This window comes from Pestalotiopsis fici (assembly GCF_000516985.1).
Source record: "Pestalotiopsis fici W106-1 unplaced genomic scaffold PFICI_Scf_9, whole genome shotgun sequence".
NCBI lineage: Eukaryota > Fungi > Ascomycota > Sordariomycetes > Amphisphaeriales > Sporocadaceae > Pestalotiopsis > Pestalotiopsis fici.
The window spans coordinates 1795471-1816402 of record NW_006917099.1 but is presented as its reverse complement, the minus strand read 5'-3'; the positions used below and the strand labels follow the sequence as shown (position 1 = coordinate 1816402).

Genomic DNA, 20932 nt, shown 5'->3' with positions numbered 1-20932 from the left:
AGGAGCACTCAAGTCGGGCAAACGACACCACTCCTCCTCGATCGTGGCGTTCTGATGAATGAGTTATCTTTACTCTATACGAGGGATAGCTTATACAACTGCATGAGGGGAACATGTTCGTATTGATGCATTTGTTGCATGAGCAGTAATTTGGCTACAAAGGGTATCGAGCGCAAACATATCTCCTTCATGAAGCGCAGTAAATGACTGAAAACTTGGTTGGAGTTAGCAGGTATTGGATAGCACATACGAACTAGCGAGTTTGTATTTCCCAAATCTCGAACCGTCAGATACGCCCAAGCCTTTTTGAGACCCATCCATCTTGGAGCGGCAAGTTTTAATGAACAGTTGGAACGATATTAAAGCCGCTGTCTCTGGCACGATTTCAATGGGAAAGCAAGGAAATATCACCAGCCTTTGATATCATGAATTTGCTTAATTTTTGGGTCCAGAATTTATCCTAAAACGCACCTTGAATCTCAGTCCTGACTTCAACAGCCTGTTCCCAGTGATGTGTATGTCAAATCAACATAACGATAAGCAATCAAGAGAAGGTCAAGCGAATATCCACGAAGCCATGTATGAGCGTCGAGAACATCTGGATTCTAGAATGCAAGCTAGGTCGGATGCGCTAGAGCATATTTGGTTAGCGAGGGGTGGGCCGGACCACAGCACAGCTCGCTGGGTGCAATTGAAGGGCTTTTGCTGGGCAGCTCAAGCAACTTTGCAGGGGTTCGGCGCAGGTAGATACCTGCCTGGGCATTTCTATCTAGCAAAGGTGTTCAGCCTCATCGACCTCTGGAACTTTTAATGCAAGGCCTTGCGCAACACCCATCAATCCATCACCTCCTCGTTGTGCGCGCCGTCGCAACACTCGACAAAAGACGCGACGTATCGAGGCCCCTGCGTCGACTCTCTTTACCCTCGTCGGCGCCTGCGTTGCTTCTTTGAGATGACTGAGCTGTCCTGATATCTCCATTCACTTACGCGACGACGCGACGCCTCAGACGCCGACCCTTCCCAAACGTCCTTGAACACTTCAATTCATCAAACACACACATACTGCCACCATGGCAGCAACTCAAAATGGCCACCGGAATGGTGTGCCTCTAAGCAAGCGATTTTCGGATATCCCTGCGAGTGTGGATGTCCCCTTCCAGGGCGGACAAGAAGATGAAGCCATCGAGATCAGTCTTGGTGCCCTCGCCGACGACCCTACCGAACTTTGCGAAATGCTCGAGAACGAAAGCGCCGCCCGAACCTACTGGATGACCGTCGCCATTGCCTACGCCAAGCACAGTAATATTGACAATGCAATTGAGATGCTCATCCGCGGCGGCAATGCCATGCAAAATAACAATCCCAAGGAAAAGTTGAGCATGGTCAGCGCTCTCTGTTGGATGTACCTCTGGAAGAGCAGAGAGGCACCACGTGTAGCCCCCGAGGGCACGTTATCATCCGAGGCCAAGACAAAGGAGTACTATCTCAACCAGGCCACACAATCCCTCAACGAAGCACTGCGCATCAACCCAGCCTTTCCTCCGTTGTTTCTAGCAAGAGGTGTCATCTATCTGCTGAGGGCCTCGCTAGTATCACCATCCAAGTCGTCTGGGCCCACTGCCATTGACCCTGAGAAGGCCGATCTCTTGCGCAATGCACTCAAGTGCTTCGAGGACGCAATTCGGGTTTCGCATGGCAAGAATGTCCTGGCTCTGATGGGCAAGGCAAGAGCTCTGTTCTCGCTAGCCAAGTACCCCGAAGCGTGCGCCCTTTACCAGGACGTATTACGCAAGATGCCCGACATGGTCGACCCTGATCCCCGCATTGGTATTGGCTGCTGTTTCTGGCAGCTCGGTTTCAAGGATGATGCTAAACAGGCCTGGGAGCGAAGTCTCGAGATCAACCCCGAATCCAAGATTGCCAACATTTTGCTCGGTCTTTACTACCTTGACTCGAGCGCCAAGGTGCCCACGAATAGCCCCGATTTCATTCGCCTCTACAAGAAGGCCATGACCGAATTCACTCAAAAGTCTTTCAAGATGGACAAGAACCAACCTCTCACATGCGCAACCTTTGCCGGCTACTTCTTGTCCAGGAAACAATTGTCCAACGTCGAATCGCTTTCCAACAAGGCTCTGCAGTACACCGACGTCAACAACATTGCCAGTGATAGTTGGTATCTCCTAGCTCGTAAGGAGCATGTAGAGGGCAACATTGAAAGAGCTACAGACTACTATCGTCGCGCCGACGAAGCCAGAGGTGGTTTGGAGAGAGGATACTTACCCGCCAAGTTTGGTGTAGCGCAATTGTCAGTACTCAACAACGACTTGGGTGAGGCCAAGCTGCGATTGGAGAAAATGATTCAGCAATCCAAGAATTACGAAGCGATGGTACTGATGGGTACCTTGTACGCCGAGGAGGTCTTTGCAAATCAGTATGCTGCCTCAAAGGAGGACAAGACTACGGAGATGAACAAGGCTATCCAGTATTTGGAAAATGTTCGTGGTGCTTGGAAAGACCCCAAAAGAAATCAACTGCCCGACGCGTCTGTGCTTCTGAACCTCGCCAGACTCTACGAGAACGACCACCCTGGAAAGGCTCTCGAGTGTCTGCAACAGGTCGAACAACTCGAGCTTGATCAGATCCCAGCTTCCGAGTATCCGGCTGACGTGGAGGAACCCGCCTTGGTCAAGAACGCACTGCGCAAGAACTTGCCACCGCAGCTTCTGAACAACATTGGCTGCTTCTACTCACAAGCTGAGAAGCATGACTTGGCAGGAGAGATGTTCGAGGCTGCCCTTGGAGCGTGCATGCGAATCAGCGAAAAGGGCGATGATATGGATACCGATGCATTAGTCACCACGATCAGCTTCAACCTGGGCCGAAGCTACGAGTCTCAGGGCCGCACTGATGAAGCTATTGAAGTCTACGAGCGATTGGTTTCCCGCCACAGCGATTACACCGAGGCCCAGGCTCGTCTTGCTTACATCAAGCTGCGCCGCAACCCGAACAAGGAGGGTCCCGACGCCGTTGCCAAGTTGTACCAGGAAAACCCATCCGATCTAGAGGTTCGAGCTCTGTACGGTTGGTACCAGGGTAAAGTACAATCTCGCAAGCGACCTGCCAGCGTGAATGACGACCCTGAGCTCCGGCATTACAAGCACACATTGCAGCAATATGACAAGCACGACCGGTATGCCTTGGTTGGTATGGGTAATTTGTACATGATGGCTGCCAGAGAGATGCGTCGAGAGACGGACCAAGAGAAGCAGAAGCGATCTGCCATGTACAGCCGCGCAGTCGAGTTCTTTGAGAAGGCTTTGCAACTAGACCCCAAGAACGCCTATGCTGCCCAGGGTATTGCCATTGCTCTGGTAGAAGACAAGAAGGATATGAAGTCGGCTTTGCCAATTTTCCTCAAGGTCCGTGACACGATCAGAGATGCCAATGTGTTCGTCAACCTTGGTCATATCTACGCTGAGCTCCGCCAGTTTTCTAAGGCCATCGAAAGCTACGAGGCCGCACTCGCCAGAGACAACAAGGCCAATGACACTGGTATCATTGCTTGTCTTGGCCGTACTTGGTTGAACAAGGCAAGGCACGACAAGGATATGGATGCCTACAAGACGGCATTGGACTTTGCCAAAAAGGTGAGTACTTGGCTCTGTTTGGTTCCCTTGATGCCATTCACTAACAGGAATTAAAGGCCATCAGCATCTCCCCGGATCAGGTTCATTTCAAGTTCAATGTTGCATTTGTGCAGATCCAGCAGGTCCAGGCTATATCCAAAATACCCGAAGCACAACGTACATCTGTGCAGCTGGAAGAGGCTCTGGAAGAACTCGAGTCAGCTATCAAGGCTCTCGAGGAGATTGCTAGTCACCCACAACCTCCTTACCCCAAGTCTGATCTTGAACAGCGTGCAAGCTTTGCGAAGACTCAACGAAACCAACTATCGCGTGAAGTTGAAAAGCAGAAAGAGTATGAAGAGAAGAACAAGGAAAAGCTTGCAGCTGCCATGGAGCAACGACAGGCTGAGATGAAGCGCCGCGAATCCGAGCGCGAAAAGGCTCTTGCTGCAGAACGTGAGCGCCAAGAGAAGCTCCGTAAGGAACGTGAAGAGATTGCTGCTCGAGACCTCGAGACAATCAAGCAGCGTATCGAAGACGAAAAGGTACGGCAGGAAGCCGAACTGACGACAGATAGCGAGACCGGCGAAAAGATCAGGCGCAAGAAGAAGTCCCGAGCTCCGCGACCCGAGGGCCAGTCCAAGAAGAGCCGGCCCCGGAAGAAGAAGACTGAGGACGACGAGAGCGGAACGGAAGGGGAGGAGCAGCCCAAGAAGAAGCGCCGCCTTACGAAGAAGGAGACGAAAGCCAACAGCAAGTACAAGTCGGCCGAAATCATTGTTGACAGCGACGATAGTGGCGATGACCTTGAGCGGGCAGAGCGTGCTATTAGTGCTGTATCTGAGCGCTCCGAAGCCGATGACAAGGTCAGAGCAGACAGTGACGATGATCAAATGGACGTTGACAATGGTGCTGGTGGCGATGATGACGATGACGAGGCTGCTGGTACGACAAGACGTCGCGCTCGAAGAGGCAGAGTCCTGGAAGACAGTGATGAAGATGAGGATGGCGGTGATGCGGAACCGAGCGGACACAAGTCTGATGATGATGACGCCGAGCCGACCAAGTCAGCTGATGTTGATATGGCTGACGAGGATGATGAGTAGGCCAACTCTAGTCGGTTTGCATTTCTAGGAGTCATGGTGTATCTTGAATTGTTCATCCCCTTTCCGGTTGACGGGGATGTCTTGTGCAAAAGCTAGGTAGATGGGCGAGCCAAAACAGCATTCTTCAAATTTGAAAAAGATACAAAATGAGACCCAAATGGATCATGCAATCATTGATGAGATTGACTCTTGGTTCCGTGTTATAGATAGTGTCATTCGCGGGTAACCCATATTCACCCACCCCGAGGGTTCAACGGCGCCTCGCACACAGCTTTTTGCCAGTGAAAAGAAGTGTCTATTACTTTCTATTTGCGTGTAATTATCGCTGGCCTAGATTGTGTCGTTTTGTTGACCTTTAACCCGTGCTTCTTGGCCAGGCTATCCATGACCTGATTGAAACAAATCAGACTCGGACTTGGACCCAGAGGCAAGGCACTTTTGGAGCACAAGTGGTAGCCATTAGGGCGTGATTTTCTCACCATTCTCAGTCGAATCCGGCTTATTTCCCTCTCTTTACGTAAGGGTTTCATGACACTGATCAACACCAATCAAGCCCGACGTCAGTGAGGGAGTGACTAACTATATCAAGGACGAATCTCACACATCTACATAGACGACAGTCAGTGCCTCGGTGATCAATCTAAGCATCTATCGTACCCATAGGTGAAGCTTCCAATACGCTTTGACGACTACACTTGTAAAATCAGTTCAACACGACCAACTTCAGTCACTCCTTGCTAACAGTGTTTACTGCTGCTCCCTCCTCTGCATGAAATCATCGAGGCGCGCTGCAAACTTCCGGATTCGCGTCACCTCCTCGTATAAATGTCTCTCTTCTTCGGGCAGGACTGCGATGTGGTCGTGGCAGTGACTCCCAGTGGGGGCTTCCCCCGTAGCCTGAGGAACAGGGGCTTCAGCGCTGTCTTGATCAATTGGTAGCATAAAAGGCGCTGCGATGTTCCCGTCGGTAATTTCTACTGCATCCTCGGTGATTTCAAGGTGAAAAAATCGACTAAAAGGGTGAAACTTGGTTCGGGCCTAGCATGCCAACAATACCAGTGATGCTTGGGTGTTGGGTGGCAGCCAGAAAGAAAGCAAGTCTGTCCTTGGCATAATCAGTGGAGGCCCGCATATGAATCTCACATTTGACAAAGCATGTGAAGTTCTAGAAAGCTTGCCAAATGATATCCCACGACACCATGGCTCCAGGTTACAAGCGTACAGGATGACTGGACTACCTCGGTCACATGCAACCTTGTCCTGTCCGGAAATAACCCCATTGTGAGAAAAGCTATTCAAAGTTCGACAGATTATGAATTTAACGCATTCCTATCGAATACAGGCTCGGATACCCTCAATGATGATGCCGCAGATACGACCATAGTTAGTGAACCTTGAAGCAGATTAGTGTTGCGTGAGAAGCCAACATATCCTCGCCTAAGTTCTACTTGTTCATCGACTCGCCCATTGAGACCTTGGATATTGAACATGTAGTGAAGCCAGCGAGAATGTGACTTGCTCTCGCGCATCCATACACACGTGGTGGTTGCGGAAAAGATTATTGTTGACTTGGTCAAAAACTAAAGCAGCTTTGGGCGGATACCCCCATTGCATATCCCTTAACCTTTTCCGTGGAGGATATTGATGCAGATGATACGTCTGGAGATATGCCCGGCGGCAGCAGCCGCGATGTAGGTACGGACTCCACTGTTCCTGCATGGCAAGGCCATGGCAGCTCTCGAAAGACTGCAGACGGACATGTCCGTTATATCTCCAAGTATCTCCTCTAATAAACTTACTCTTATCGACCACGGAGGGCCGGATGTAACATTCTATGCCTGCTTGAAGACTGAATAGAGAATTTCGACAGGGCTGACACGGGTACACCCGTCCTGCAGACGACTATTCCCGCAGATCCTGCATGTGATGTGCCGGCAATTGTTTAAGGTCCATCCCATGATCATATTGCATGAACTTTAATCTCTCGTGGATATGCAGTAGGTCCAAGTTTCACCTTGTCGAGATGAGAAGTTTCCCACTACTGCTCAGAAGTCCGAGATCAAAGTACGGTCATTTGCAGTACTTTTTATTTTCAGTATTCAAGCAATGCTTGTTGCATGATTTACTACCTTTTCACACTCACAATACCTGCTACAACAAAATGGAGCTATCTGACAACCAGATCATAGTGCCGGCCTTGGCCTCTCTCAGCTATGACCCTATCCATGGTGGATGGAGTGTGATAGGTCTAGTCGTTGATGATGATGCCTCCGCACAGATTCCGCAAGCTGGGGTAACAGATCCATTCCCTACCAATAGTCAAGATACGGCAGATGCATTTTGGCAAGATATGCAGTTTTTCGAGCCGGACCCGTCCGTCGTTTGCGAGTTGACTCAACCAGTCGGATATATTTTCCACGAAGATCCACTAGTAGTGTACTTTCCGGATTTCCTTGCACCAAACATGATAGCACACATACTCGATTCCACGTAAGCAGTGAGCCGAATTCATTTGTTCCAATTTGGGCTGACGGGGTTTCTCATAGTCACGAGCAATACGAACCATCCTATGTATACAGTGAACGCGGTACAGAGCAGGATGACAGCTTTCGCTCGTCACAGAGTGCATTCCCCCCCAGGGACGAGGTGCTAAAATGTCTTGAGCAGCACGCGCAAGCAGCCCAGTCGTGGGAGGAGAACATGAAGTTGGAGGCCATTTCTGTACAGCAATACCTAGAGGGCGGTTTCTTTCAACTCCACCATGACACTCTCATTGATGAACAGCCTGGCGCGCCGTCTCGAGCCTCGACATTCAATGTCTACTTGAAGTCGGATTGCACTGGGGGGGGCACGCATTTCCCCAAATTGCCTCGACCCCAGGACGAATCATGGTGTCAATTCATCGATTGTGACTCGGCAGAAGATGGTGTTGTGTTTAAGCCGATTGCTGGAAATGCCGTGTTTTGGAGCAACACACGATTGGACGGCAGCTTGTACGAAGAAACTCTTCATCAAAGTCTTCCTGTCCTTTCTGGGGTAAAGGTTGGATTGAACATCTGGACTTGGGTCTTTCCTGATGATGAAAAGAAGACATGATGGATACGCATAATGTATAAGAATTGTTGCACTGCGTATTCAATACCCGTCGCAAATGATCACCTGCTCGGGTATATTACTAGGTAGATAGTTCTTCAGCACCACTCTTTCGAAATCTGCAGGATCAACTCAAACATCTTTGTTACATTCGATCAGGTGAGAGACACACATGCAAGAAAAATATCCTTTGCACTATTGCCATGTCACCAAGCACGATCAGAGAATGTATTACTTGCAGTAATATTACGTCAATGCCTTTCAGCATTCGTGCAGCATTATGTTGAATCTATCATCGTTGCTTTTTATATCGCTGCCGAACTTCACAGCATCACAAGTCTTGTATACATCACGATGATTACAAAGTAAGCTTCAAATAGTTGAATTAAACTTGTGGCGAATTGGTGAATCAAATGCACGAATGTGTCGGACAATATTCACATCAATTAGACTTTAATCCTCCCATGACCTCGGGGTTATTGAACGAAATACGTTCTTTCTCAGCCTTTGCTTGGTTCTTACACACAGACCGGCAATGCACCTCCCTGATTCCAGAGATATACAGGACCACAGCACTTGAAGGCTCCGCTGGAATCGTAGAGCGGCATATCCAGAAAAGGATCCTTTCCTTGACACATATTAACATCCACAGCTGCTTGTGTCGGCGCTACACACTGGGAGACCGTCACAGTAGCGGGCGGTGCCGTCACAGTAACAGGCGGTGCCGTCACAGTAGCGGGCGGTGCCGTCACAGTAACGGGCGGTGCTGTCACAGTAACGGGCGGTGCTGTCACAGTAACGGGCGGTACAGGCGGTACAGGCACTGTAGATGAAATTCATTAGTACGTAACGTATGGATGGGGATCCGAATATGGAGAGCATACGAACCTGGCTTGGGTGCTGGTACCTGCACAACGGGCGCAGGTGGAGGCCTGGGTGCTGGTGCTGGTGCTGGGGGTGGTGGTCGAGGAATCGGTATGTTCAACGGAATATGTACACCGCGTAGAAAGGCATTGCCCAGGCCTACGAGGCCGAGCATCTGAAGTAGAACAGTTTTCGAATGCATGGGATGAGATTTCGGACGAGCTTGGCTTGTGGCTTATCACGATGCCAAAAGGGTTATGTTGCTCGGTATGAAGGTAAGGTCATACTTATAAAATCGGCCGGATATTTGAGAATACCTTGGTGGTATGGAATAATCGGAAATAATATTTTTGTAAATGTCATTTTAGAGCACGATATCAAGAAAGATCACATGTGTACGTACGTACTTGGTAGGTTTCTTCCGGTGATCTTCTGATAAGTCCTTGTTTCTCTCAGTGAAACGACTCAAATCGATGTATTGACCCATAACGTTCCGCCGGCAATACTTTACTTTGATGTTGAGACCATCTCCACACATCATCTTGGAAAACCGGCGAGTTAAAATCTCATGTTAAGCTTCAAGAGAGGGATGCAAGTGCGCCTTTGTGTTTTTCTATCTTTGTCACGTGCTAGGCACTGCGCTGAGTACACCACACTTTCGTGGCTTTACTTGCCAATCGTAGATTGAGAGATTCTTTCAAGCGATCATCACTCTCCTGGCTACGCAGCTCATCACTACACTCGGTCATTTCTCCGTTGTTTCCGCGTGTACCGTGTACTTATCAACGTCTCTGACCTTAGAATTTTGTAGCTTTGAAGTGACCACCCACTTACGTATAGCACCCGCTAGCAGGTGAATCATGATCTGGAATCGAGCAAGTGGATTCGATTGAGCCAGCACCAAGTAATAGACAGTGAAGTTGGCCTTGGGCATTCAAAGGTTTAAGGGTTAGGACCCAGTCTTTCCGACTGCTGTCCCCATCCACGATAAAGGCTCATACTTTTGTGTACAGAGGCAGACAAAAGAGAACCACTTCGTATGTTGTTTTATTGTTCTCCACGATATTGATCACTCGACTAGATATTGTAACCTCCAATATGAAGAAATCGCTTCCTAGTATCCTTGCTGTCCTCCTGGACAAAAGCTTGGCTCAAAAGCCATTTGTTTACGGAGCACCACCAGCAGGTTAGACCCCGTTTCCGCAACTCGGTCCACGTTGCTATTTGTTTCATATTTCCTTTCTCTTGTGCATAATTGTCAAAAGCATTTCTGTATGTCTGACTTGCAATAGCTGCTCCCGCTGGTGCTGTTTTGCCAGGAAACTTGGCGAATCCAATACCCGCCGGATCCGGGGCTCCAGCCTACGTTTACGGAGGCCCCAACTCGGGCTCTGGGAGCACCGGTTCAGGTCCACAAGAGCAGAAACCTTTGGGTCAATCTTACGGCGGGATCCCCATCGAAGCTGATGCAAAACCATCAAGCGCACTCATTGGACGTGGGCCTGGCAATGCAGGCGAACACCCCATTCCAGATGGAAATGGGTGTCCTGCTTCCCGCGCAGAGCTCATGGTCGATCAGCTCGACTATGCAGACGTGCCCATTTGTCCCGACGGTATGCTTTATGCCAAACAGAAACGTTGGTTGCCTTTATCTGACGGAGGGCATTAGGCGATGGCAAGCTATACTTGACTCACCATGGAGTGAGCATGCGCATTCAGTGCTGTGTCCATGGAGGCAAGCCCGATCTAGGCGAATTCATCGCCGACGACTTTCGCCATTGCATGAATACTTGCGCCCAAACAAAGGACTGTAACAGGTAAAGACGCAATCCATCTTTCCGCCTGGCACGCTGCGACTAATTCTGGTCCAGTGTGCAGTATTTGGCCCACAGGGGCGATGACAAGACTCGGACTTGTGCATTGAGTACAGAAGGCGGCTTCACGAAAGCCTCGTGCGGGGCAGAAGACATGCATCAATATGCATACGTGATTGATGCACCTGCTATTGAGCCAATCATTTTCCCTTCTCTCAAGTGCACCACCGAATGTCCGTTCTCAAATGGCCAGCTTTTCAAATCCTTCTACGGCGAGGTCAGTTTGCTTTTCCTATCCCGCTCCCTTCCCAAAATACTGTGATGGCTGATTGATGAAACTTCGAAAATAAACAGTCTTTTCTTATTGACTGCGGGATGCGCCACGGCACTCAGCCTTTCTACAAGGACCACAAATCAACTCTTAGGAGTTGCATAAATGCTTGCGGCAAACTTCAACAATGTCAGGCCGTCGATTACGATGGTAATCGAGATGCTTGCTACTATTATACTCATCAATCTCTACCCACGATCACTGCTCCTGGGTTCGCGAGCGCCCGTTCGATGGGCTGCGAGGGAGACACATGCGGAGATGCTGCCAAGCAGTGCTCCCATAACATAACGGTATGCCACCTTCCTTGTTCTTCTCTTTTTCCCTTGCACAATATCATCGATCTCGTTCAGTGATAGCGTTAAAACCCATGAAACCTTGCTGATAGCTAGGTAGGCCGCAGATCAGGAACCTGAACAAAATAAAGCCTTCCCGCAGGATGGTATCTTGGGAAATCCTTCCAGCTTGATGTCTCTCTGCGAGACTCCGTCTTCTCACTGGACCCAGAGGATTGGCGGCAAAGCCCATCGATTCACTTGCGGGTCGGGTACAAACTGCGCTTACGACATGAACATTTGGCCTGGACTTCTTCCTACCATGACCATTGAGGACTGCATCAAGGAGTGCGGAAAGCATCCTGAGTGTAGAAGCGCCAACTTTTTCCTGGATGGTGGTAAGTTCTTACCATACCTGGCTGGACGGGCCTTGATGCTTCCAACTACTGACATCTTATCAGTGGCCGACGGAACCAAGGGCCGTTGTAACATCCGCAAGTGTAATTCACCGACATTGCAGCAGCCTGGGCTCGTTGGGATCTATCCGCTTTGAAAAATTCTCAAGTCAATCGTTGCCTGAGATAGTTTTCCCTCTTACTCTTGAACAATATTCGTGGGAATTGATAGGCCAATCATCTCTCATGTTATCAAGTCCGACATGTCGGCATGTCAAAGGCAAAATCACCCAGTCCAGAGACTGCAAGGCAAAGGAGACATTACTGGGCAATTTCTCTTGCTTATTGATACTAAGAAATAATAATACATACGACCATACAAATTCCAGGCTGGTATGCGACTAGTATCTGACCGAGAAATGACAAGCGAGCACATACTGAATTTTTGCGGGCTGAGCACTGACGGGCCCAGAAAGACAGGAATCACACTTAAAATGCCCTATGATTAGCTCATGATTCCACAAAGGTATATTGAATGTTGTATAGCAGCCCAGCTAGTAATTCCATCTCGTGGGTGATGTTGTAACGCGTTCCCTGCTATTTCCAGAAGCTCAAAAGCTTAAATCATTTCTTGCTTGGTTTCGGATACGTACCGGAACTCTGCGCCCTACTAACTCCAGTAGCTTTGGGAACTTAAAACGATTCTTCTCCACACAGAACACACGTGGCCATGTAATACAGAGGCTTGCGATTTGCATGAAGCATGGATGTAGCTCGAGACTCACCACTGACTGTGACTAATGCATAGATAAATGATGGATACTGAATTTCGGATGGAGGGCTTGGCATGGCTGGTGTTTGAAGAATGTTTTGTGGTCAAACTGTGATTGGGAAATGTCCGGGAATAGAAGAGTAGCTCATAGTTTAAGTAGCTGTGTGCTTTGGATAAGGTTTTCTCCTATGCTGGTTGCCTCTAGTTCGTGCCTCTTGGGAGGAGGAGGAAGCTGCTCTTCCATCGAGGTATAGATGGCGACCTTGAGATGTTCAACTAGACGTGCATGGATGTGACTTTCCGCCATAATCTCACTTTGCTTCTTCGCGAGAGGGAAATTATCGACGAGGGTGGTTCCAAGCCTCCGTAAAGTACATATGCAATGTCACCAGGCCGACATGATTGGCTTGTCCACGCTTTCCCCCCACCTTCATGAACTCTACCGGTACCCTTTTGCATTTGTTCGAGTTACATATCAAACCAATTTTTATCACAGTCTACTATGATAATGGTTGGTTTGATAGCGTTCATACCAGCTCAGAATTTCTTGGCTCGGCCCCAAGTCACGCAACTTGGCATATGGAAACTTTGGCAAGGTTCTGCGTTGATAAACACTGCTAATACAATGCCTACAGCTATTCTAGATGAATAGTTTGCTTTCAATCATGTGTTAGTGATGGGTCGTCGTGACCTACCCCTCGTATGATAACCAATTGAACCCACAATATTACCATCTGCCAGTCAGGGAACGGAACGCGTATGCAAGAATGAATGTTCCATTGCTTTAGTTTTGAATCTCGCTACACGTGATAAGAGTACTTGAGAGAATGTGAGGACCGCGTGTCGCTTTTTCTATAAAACACGCTGTAGCACTTCTTGAATCGACATTTGAAACATCCATGAGCATCATTCTTCAGAGTATCTTGGAAATATCTCTTCAACTGCCCGTCAAAGATGCAAAAGCCAACAGCAATCTTCTTGCTCTTGTTGCATGAGGCCGCTGCACAGAAGCTGCCGAATCAACCCTATGTCTACGGCGCACCCCCTCCCCAGCCTGAAGTCCACGAGCCATATGTATATGGCAAACCCAATCCTTCAAACAATCAGAATCCCTCGAGCAATCAGAAGCCCTATGTCTATGGCAGTCCTCCCTTTAACTATGGGTCAAACGCCTCCAACGGAGGAAATGACGCGTCCAAGTACATCTCACAGATTACCATAGACGAGATCATCCCTTCCGACTACAAGGGAAATATCAAATGTTGCCCCAAAGACACCTATTTTGACGGCAGCTCTTGCGTATTTCCCGAGTCATCAGTTTGTCCGAAGGGAACATATCTGTCCAACAATGTCTGCGTAAGCAGCACCGGACCAAGTTGCCCAGCGGGCCTGGTGTATAACGGCAAGGCCTGTGTTACAAAAGCGCCGCCCAGCTGCCCGCAAGGGTCAACATTTGTCTCGGATACTTGTGTCGCAGACTCTGGGCCGCAGTGCCCTTCCGGATACCGATTGGAGGGATCCAATTGCGTGTCGGAGACTGATGCCAACTGTCCCCCAGGTACAGCTCGCAAAGACAAGCTCTGTGTTTTGAAGCAGCCTCCTGTCTGTCCCCAAAGCCTCTATTACGATGGTAGCAACTGTGTGGCCAATCAGCCACCACAATGCCCGTCTGGAACAAGTTTGGGCGGAAGCTTCTGCGTCTCCACCAGACCGCCCGGCTGTCCGTCAGAGCATAGGCTCGAGTCGGGCAAGTGTATCCATGACAGAGAGCCTACATGCGCCCATGGTTCATACTTTAGCAACGGCGCGTGTATGGCCCGCGAAAAGCCGCTGTGTTCCATTGGAGTTTTCAATGGTCGGGTCTGCGAAGACACCCGTGAACCAGAGTGTCCCTCTGGAACTATTCTGCAGGACTCTACATGTATCGGAAGAGAGAAGCCCGCGTGCGCTCCCGGACTGGCCATGGCTCAAGATAAGACGTCAGGAAAATCGGCCTGCTGTCTTGCCGGCTTGGAATACGATGGGCAAGGCTGCTCAAAGCCAGCTCAAAGCAGCAACGAATGCCCTAGTGGCACTGTCTTTGACGGGAAACGATGCTTTTGGACCCCACAGACGGAGCCAGTTTGCCCCGAGAATACCAGGTTCGACGGCAAGGACTGCTTGTCCAGTGCTCGCCCTTACTGCCCCAACGGCTCCACGTTCAACGGCAAAGCATGCATTCACGGCACGAGTCCTTCTTGCCCCCTTGGCTCAACCTTTGATGGCACCAACTGCGTCAGTAGCTCACGTCCTACTTGCCCATACGGAACATTCCTGAACGGCCAGAGCTGTAGCTCCAACAGCTCGCCAACGTGCCCCGATGGCCTGACTTTCAATGGACAGGCCTGCGTGTCTAGCAGCCGGCCCAGGTGTCCGACTGGCTCTGTGCTTACTGGAGATGTTTGCGCCTACCCGGAACAGCCCGACTGCCCAGCGGGTTCCACACTCGTCGGCAAGGACTGCGTCGTCTCGCAGACGCCAGCCTGCCCTCAGGGGCTTGCGTTTGACGGAAAGGACTGTGTATCGCAACACCGTCCTGCTTGTCCCACTGGTTTCAAGCACGATGGCAAGGGCTGCGTGGCAACCTCGGACCCCAGCTGCCCGACCGGTCTGACCTTTGACGGCAAACACTGCGTGTCGCTGGCCCGGCCAGAGTGCGGATCTGACGCGCAGTTTGACGGTGAGCGATGCATTTCCACGGTCGACCCTAGCTGCCCCTCGGGCCAGACCTTCAACGGGATGACGTGCGTCTCGCGGGACCGCCCGCAGTGTCCCCACGGCACCACCTTTGACGGCTCCGAGTGTATCTCCGAGTTGAAGCCAGAGTGCCCGTATGGCACCAAGCTCGAGGATGGCACATGTGCATCGAACAAGGAGCCGGAATGCCCCCAGGGGACGCGCTTCGATGGCCAGAGCTGTATTTCTGTCGTGGCGCCTTCGTGCCCAGCATACCTCGTGCTCAGCGACGGCAAATGTATCTCCACGACCAAGCCGACGTGCCCGCCCGGCCTGACTGCTTCGGGAGGGTCATGCGTCTCTACTTCTCAAGCAGAGTGCCCTCTTGGAACAACTCTTGATGGAAACCGTTGTGTCACCAAGCAGAAGGATTCCGATTGCTATGACATGCGCATTTGCCCGGCTGTTCAGCATCAGCCGCTCGGGACTGCCGTCATCTAGTGGCGGATGAGGATTTCATGAGTGTGAAGAGTGGTTGCCTGCAGTACTGGTGCCTTTGGTATCACCCAAGTCCCAAAATTGATCATGTAGGCGGCTCGAATTGGCTTGAAATTAACAAAGGACGAGACAAGTTGACACAAACCATGTAACTCTTACATAATAAAACAGTCTCCCTCTAATAGGTATTAAATCACACCCAGATTGTCCCAAATCTTCTGTTTTTTTTTCTTTTTCTTCTTTTGCTGGCAATTTCATTTGTTTCAGATGATTGTATTCGAATCACACGCTCCTTTTCGCGATATCGACTCTGTTCTCGATAATCTGACGAGTGTATTTCCACGTATTCTTTCGATACAACTTGGCTTGCGCAGACGTTAGGCCTGGGCACATGCGATCCAAAGTACGGATATTCGACTCTATTTGCTTGAGCGTTCTCGAGTTATCGACCTGGAACATGAGCTCCTCGCAAAGATGGAGCGATTGCATCGAAGCGATTTCCTCAAGACTGTGGCCCTGCTCAACAACTGGACCAAACTGCCAAATCGTGTGTATAAGCATGCCGAGATCTTCGGCGCCGAATAATTCTGTCCATTCTTCGACTGAAATGCACTCTAGGTCTTGCCACAAATGCGAAAGTTCCGGGCGTAGCGGGTAAATGGGTATACCAACGAACCAAAGCGGCGCCTCCTGTTCGAACATTGATACCATTTTTCGCACTATTGGACTCGACGTATCTGCTCCGGACCACCCCCATATTCGTAATTTTTCGGCGGCGGACTGCAAATCGCCGCTCTCGGCACGTATCTCGTTTTCTGCGTAATCCCCGCAGAACCGGAGGAGAAGCTCTTCCACAGCCGAAAGATCTCCTATATCCAGAGAAGACATTTGTTCGAGTGTGCGTCGCGTCTGATTCCCATTAGGCAGGAGCAGTTTAGCGAGCTGATGCAGATATTTTATCATGGACTGGCAGAGATCCGGATGCGTCTGGTTCATCCGGAACAGGACCTGACACATGCGCACAGCCGGTGGAGCATTTTCGAGAAATATGCGACCCCTATCCAGACAGAATTGTATCACGCCAAACCCATAGTCCACGTGACCATTTCTCACCATTGTTACGGCGGCGTCGACCAAGTGGAACCAGCGGTCGTTGAGGAGAATCAACGGTTTATGGCTGCTGCGTTTCTCTGACTGCTCCGGCTCTGGTCTGAGAATCGTCGAGACGTCGTCTCGAAATACTCGCAATAATCGCTCTGGATTTTCCAGTTTTGCAGGAGGGTTCAAAGTTTGAGCCACCGGATTTGGACATGTCTCCAGCAGCCTCAGCGCCCCTTCCTTGTCCAGACTTGTCGAGGATACATATGCCGATGCTGCTGAGGTAGAAGCTGCAGCAATTGCCATTGCCACGGCTGTCCTGAATCGAGAATATCTCTCCGGTGGCAGTCGGCGAACATATGTGTCGATTCTATCCATCGCCGGCGATACGGCGCCCGGATTTTTCAGGCAGCGATGCGCTACAATCTTGACGACTTGGTCGTAACTTAGGCGCTTCTTCAAATTCCATTTCCGAAAATGATGCTTGTACATTCTCGGGCTATAGCGGGATGAGCAAAATGCACTCTTTCCATCATCAGAAGCGCAAGGGGCCACTCACGTCGCATGAAAGTTGTGGTTGGCTTGCACTGTACTCATTCTTAGTATTATCACGGGATTATGGACTTGGGATTGTAACGGACTGTATCGCATGACATCCTCCAAACTGAGGCCCTGGCCCAGGTACAACTCTGTCAAGACATCGCGATTGGACTCCCAGTCTATTGGCCGGGCCCACTCACGTGGAGGCATGGGGGTGATTCAGTCGTCTCAACGTGCAGGCGCTTTTTGGTTTTGCGGGGGAGATAAGATAGGATGCCGCCAATTATGTAGCTATACAATACCGCCAAGGAAAAGAAGAGATATGCCTAATGAACGACGTCTGAAGCCGCAGCGAGAGGAGCCCGTCCCGTTATCAAGGCAACTGCCGTCTATTTTTGGACCAGATAAAAGGAGAAGTAGTTTAATTTGTGGCTCGGAATTTCTTAGGTAATTTCCGAAGTCGTGATGAACCCACTAGTTTCCCCGCCCCTCATGGGGATTTCAACGAATAGACACCCTGGTATTATCTAATCTCAAGGTCTCGCCAGTGTCTCCAGTTGGGTATCCTTGTCTTTTGCGGCGGCAAATACTGGCCACAACAACGTCAAGTGCATAATCGATTCCATCGAGAATGATGTCTTCATCGACCTTGTCACAGTCTGACACAGCGAAGGGGGATTCAAGATTAAGGAATCCATATCTCACAGAGTCATTTCGAGTGAGTATTTGTGGATGATTTGATCGAATTCTTAGGATATTTCAATTGAGTACCCCTATATTGTGACAAGAGGTGAATCGTGTTTCAACAAGACGACAAATATTCTGCTATAGTCCGTATCCTCCCCAACCGCCATGAGACGAACTGTAACATGCTTTGGAATATAGCTCTTTAGCAACCACCGGCGTTGGGATCGGAGCTAGAAAATGGTCAGTCATTTATGAAAATCACACTGCCTCAGCAAAGATTCCAACTTACATGTATCGCCAGTTGGTGTAGCTCGAGTCGCCGCCATAACCGCAACCATTGATCTCCTTTTGGAGTCCATCATAACACTCGTCGTATCCCAAGAAGCGATCGTCGCCAGTCAGCTTGAAAATGTTAAAGTTGACGTGCCTGTTATTGCCGAGATCGTAGCACGTGGAAGTGCTGGAGCTCAGGGCCGTGTACGTGCGCTGCCCCATGGCCGAATTGCAAGCGCCGGCGGCGAGCTGGAAGGCATAGTCCTTGCTGTCTCCCCAGGGCTCGCCGCCAGAGTAGCAGCCGCGCTTCTCTACGCTGTGGACCTCGTTGGTGCCGGATCCAGAAGGCAGAGCAGTGGAGGTGGCAGAGAGTGCCAGGATGAGGAGGTTGTGGAACTGCATGATGTTGATGAACTTGGGGAGGGGCTTTCAAGAAGGTATTGATGTGCTTGAGGTTGAGAGTCGATGTGATGAAGATCTGGGTTGATGAAAGAATTGTCGCTGAAATACAGGCGAGACCAGGCCCCTTTTATACATCAGAGAGGACTGTTCCTCTCCAGCCAAGGATCATCGTCTCTACTATTTTGTTGTCGCTACACTTGGGATTGAATAGAGGTACAAATGGCTTACGCCCAGTCGACCCCAATCGTGACTTTTGCAATTATTTTGTCAAGGTACCCAGTGGAGACTCATCAACTACGTATGAGTCCCACAAGGCGTAAAAGCCTGTGCATGATGGTGTTTACATCCGTGAAGTTCTAAAAAGGGAAATGCGCCTGCAAATCTCTGGTGAGGCTCACGATGTCCTCGTAGTATATAAAGTTTGCTAAACATACGAAAGGTGCAGAGCGTAAGACATTAAACAACCCTATTATAACGACTAGACTACGGGTTTCTAGAATAAACCTGGAGTATAAGGTATTAGGGTTTATGCTAATAAGGAACGGTAGCTTCGAAAAAAAATATTAAGCAATAGGTCTCTAAAGGTAAAGGTAATTAAATTAATTTATAAATATAATCGTTAAAGCGTATTAAATGCTTTACCTATAAGTAAAATAAATGCTTAAATTAATTACTAAGGTAATAACTATTTATAGGAAATCCTTTTATATTATATACCTATTTATTCCTTTATTAATTCTTTAATTACCTAGCCCGTAGGTAATTATTATAATATTTTATTAATAAATATTATTAGCGTTTAATAAATATTATTTTATTAAAAAATAATTATTACTCCGCTAAAATCGTAATTTTATTTATAGCTGCTTATAGCTATAAAAAAATAATAATATATTTGCTATAAGGTTCCTAGCCTTTATATTAGCTATTATTACGTTTCCGTTATTTTTCCTATTTCTTTTAATATATTAGTATTATTTTATAAAAATGCATATTTATAATATTAGCTCCCTTTTTTATTATTTTTTATCCTCGAAAAACGTAGGTTATATAAATAGGTCGCCGTCGCCCATTTGGTTCCTAACCAAATTTCCTTCCTATATATTTTCTTATAATATATGCTTATTATATCCGATTAGACTAAAAAATAGCTATTTTATTTTTTTTTTAAAACGAATTATTTTTGCGAAAAAAATTACCGATACCGGTTATAAAACCGAAATAGCGTATATTTATTATTTGCGTAAAAATAAAAATTGCGTTATAAATAAAAAATTATTACGCTATTCGCGCTATGCCTAAGCCGGTCGATCCTGCGACGGCACGTTCGTAGCTTCCTTTTTATCGAAACTTATTATTTAAAAAAAAAATTAAATAACGAAAAAGCGGATACAAAAAAAGCATTATTTATTTTTTAAACGCAATTATTTATTACTTTTAATCGCTTAACTCGTTTTTATCGAATAAAAAAAGTAATAAAAAAAAAAATCTAAGGTATTTCGTCGAAAAATATAAGAATTAAATAAAATAAACGGGATTATTTAATAAAAATAACGCGTTATCTAAAATTTTTAATCTTTTAATATCTTTAATAATTTCGACTAATTAATATTAGGTTTTAAAAATAATTTTATAGATTTTAGTCCTTTTATCGAAACTAAAAATATTAGTTAAAAGCGTTATAACCCTTAATATATTTCCTAAGCTCCTATATATTTTTTTTAGGTAGGTAATTCTCCTATTTAACGTAAAACTAATATCCTCGTCTAACTTTTTTATAATTTATAATTTCTTCGACGTCGTAGCTTTGCTAATTTAATTCGGTTTCTAATATTTCGTTAATTTTAGCGTTCTTTAATGCTAATTCGAATAATAAAATATAAAAAATTCTATAATTTCTTATAATTTTTAATAGCTTAAATCGGTAATTAATATTCGAAATTTTTTTATCGATTTTAAATAATCTAAATTTTTTAAAATCGAATTTATCGCTTAATCGTTTTATTTTAATATTTTTGCGTAAGAGGTAAACCTTATTTCCTTTTTCAAAAATTAGTCCTTTAATTTTTTTTTTATCGTATTAAAGTTTTATTTTTTATTAAATAGCGATAAAGGTTTTCTAAAGTTTTATTTATAGATTTTTAAGCTATTTAACGCGTAAAATAGCGTATAATATAAATTCTTTTCCTTTTAATAATTTTTTAATAATATCGGATTCGTATCCGTAATTAGCGTAAAAAGGTAATATTCCGGTAGGTTCTCGTATTATATTATTATATGCAAATTATACAAATAGTAATAATATAACTTAATTATTTTATTTATAATTAACGTAGCATCTAAAATATTCCTCGAATATCTAATTTATTTATTTTATTTATCCGTTAATTTACGGATAAAAAGCCGTTAAAAGCTTATAATCGCATTTTAGCTAACTAATAAG

At 47.3% G+C, this 20932-nt stretch overlaps 7 protein-coding genes across 7 annotated transcripts; 4 read left to right on the top strand and 3 right to left on the bottom strand.

The window, feature by feature from the left end:
• Positions 1-1070: 1070 nt before the first annotated feature.
• PFICI_11965 (uncharacterized protein) lies at positions 1071-4735 on the top strand (the record flags this gene model as incomplete). The annotated part of the gene is made up of 2 exons (XM_007840546.1): positions 1071-3650; positions 3707-4735. 2 exons carry the CDS (start codon positions 1071-1073, stop codon positions 4733-4735), a joined length of 3609 nt encoding a protein of 1202 aa, XP_007838737.1.
• A 2161-nt stretch (positions 4736-6896) lies between these two features.
• Positions 6897-7831, top strand: PFICI_11964 (uncharacterized protein; the record flags this gene model as incomplete). The annotated part of the gene is made up of 2 exons (XM_007840545.1): positions 6897-7225; positions 7282-7831. 2 exons carry the CDS (start codon positions 6897-6899, stop codon positions 7829-7831), a joined length of 879 nt encoding a protein of 292 aa, XP_007838736.1.
• A 515-nt stretch (positions 7832-8346) lies between these two features.
• On the bottom strand, positions 8347-8894 carry PFICI_11963 (uncharacterized protein; the record flags this gene model as incomplete). Its single annotated transcript, XM_007840544.1, has 2 exons — positions 8347-8651; positions 8717-8894. 2 exons carry the CDS (start codon positions 8892-8894, stop codon positions 8347-8349), a joined length of 483 nt encoding a protein of 160 aa, XP_007838735.1.
• An 896-nt stretch (positions 8895-9790) lies between these two features.
• On the top strand, positions 9791-11662 carry PFICI_11962 (uncharacterized protein; the record flags this gene model as incomplete). The annotated part of the gene is made up of 7 exons (XM_007840543.1): positions 9791-9878; positions 9985-10305; positions 10362-10509; positions 10564-10783; positions 10861-11127; positions 11231-11507; positions 11571-11662. The coding sequence occupies 7 exons, from the start codon at positions 9791-9793 to the stop codon at positions 11660-11662; spliced, it is 1413 nt and encodes a 470-aa protein (XP_007838734.1).
• Positions 11663-13230: 1568 nt separating this feature from the next.
• PFICI_11961 (uncharacterized protein) lies at positions 13231-15492 on the top strand (the record flags this gene model as incomplete). Its single annotated transcript, XM_007840542.1, has 1 exon — positions 13231-15492. The coding sequence occupies one exon, from the start codon at positions 13231-13233 to the stop codon at positions 15490-15492; it is 2262 nt and encodes a 753-aa protein (XP_007838733.1).
• A 279-nt stretch (positions 15493-15771) lies between these two features.
• Positions 15772-16893, bottom strand: PFICI_11960 (uncharacterized protein; the record flags this gene model as incomplete). Its single annotated transcript, XM_007840541.1, has 1 exon — positions 15772-16893. The coding sequence occupies one exon, from the start codon at positions 16891-16893 to the stop codon at positions 15772-15774; it is 1122 nt and encodes a 373-aa protein (XP_007838732.1).
• A 1123-nt stretch (positions 16894-18016) lies between these two features.
• On the bottom strand, positions 18017-18489 carry PFICI_11959 (uncharacterized protein; the record flags this gene model as incomplete). Its single annotated transcript, XM_007840540.1, has 2 exons — positions 18017-18044; positions 18104-18489. The coding sequence occupies 2 exons, from the start codon at positions 18487-18489 to the stop codon at positions 18017-18019; spliced, it is 414 nt and encodes a 137-aa protein (XP_007838731.1).
• Positions 18490-20932: the final 2443 nt, after the last annotated feature.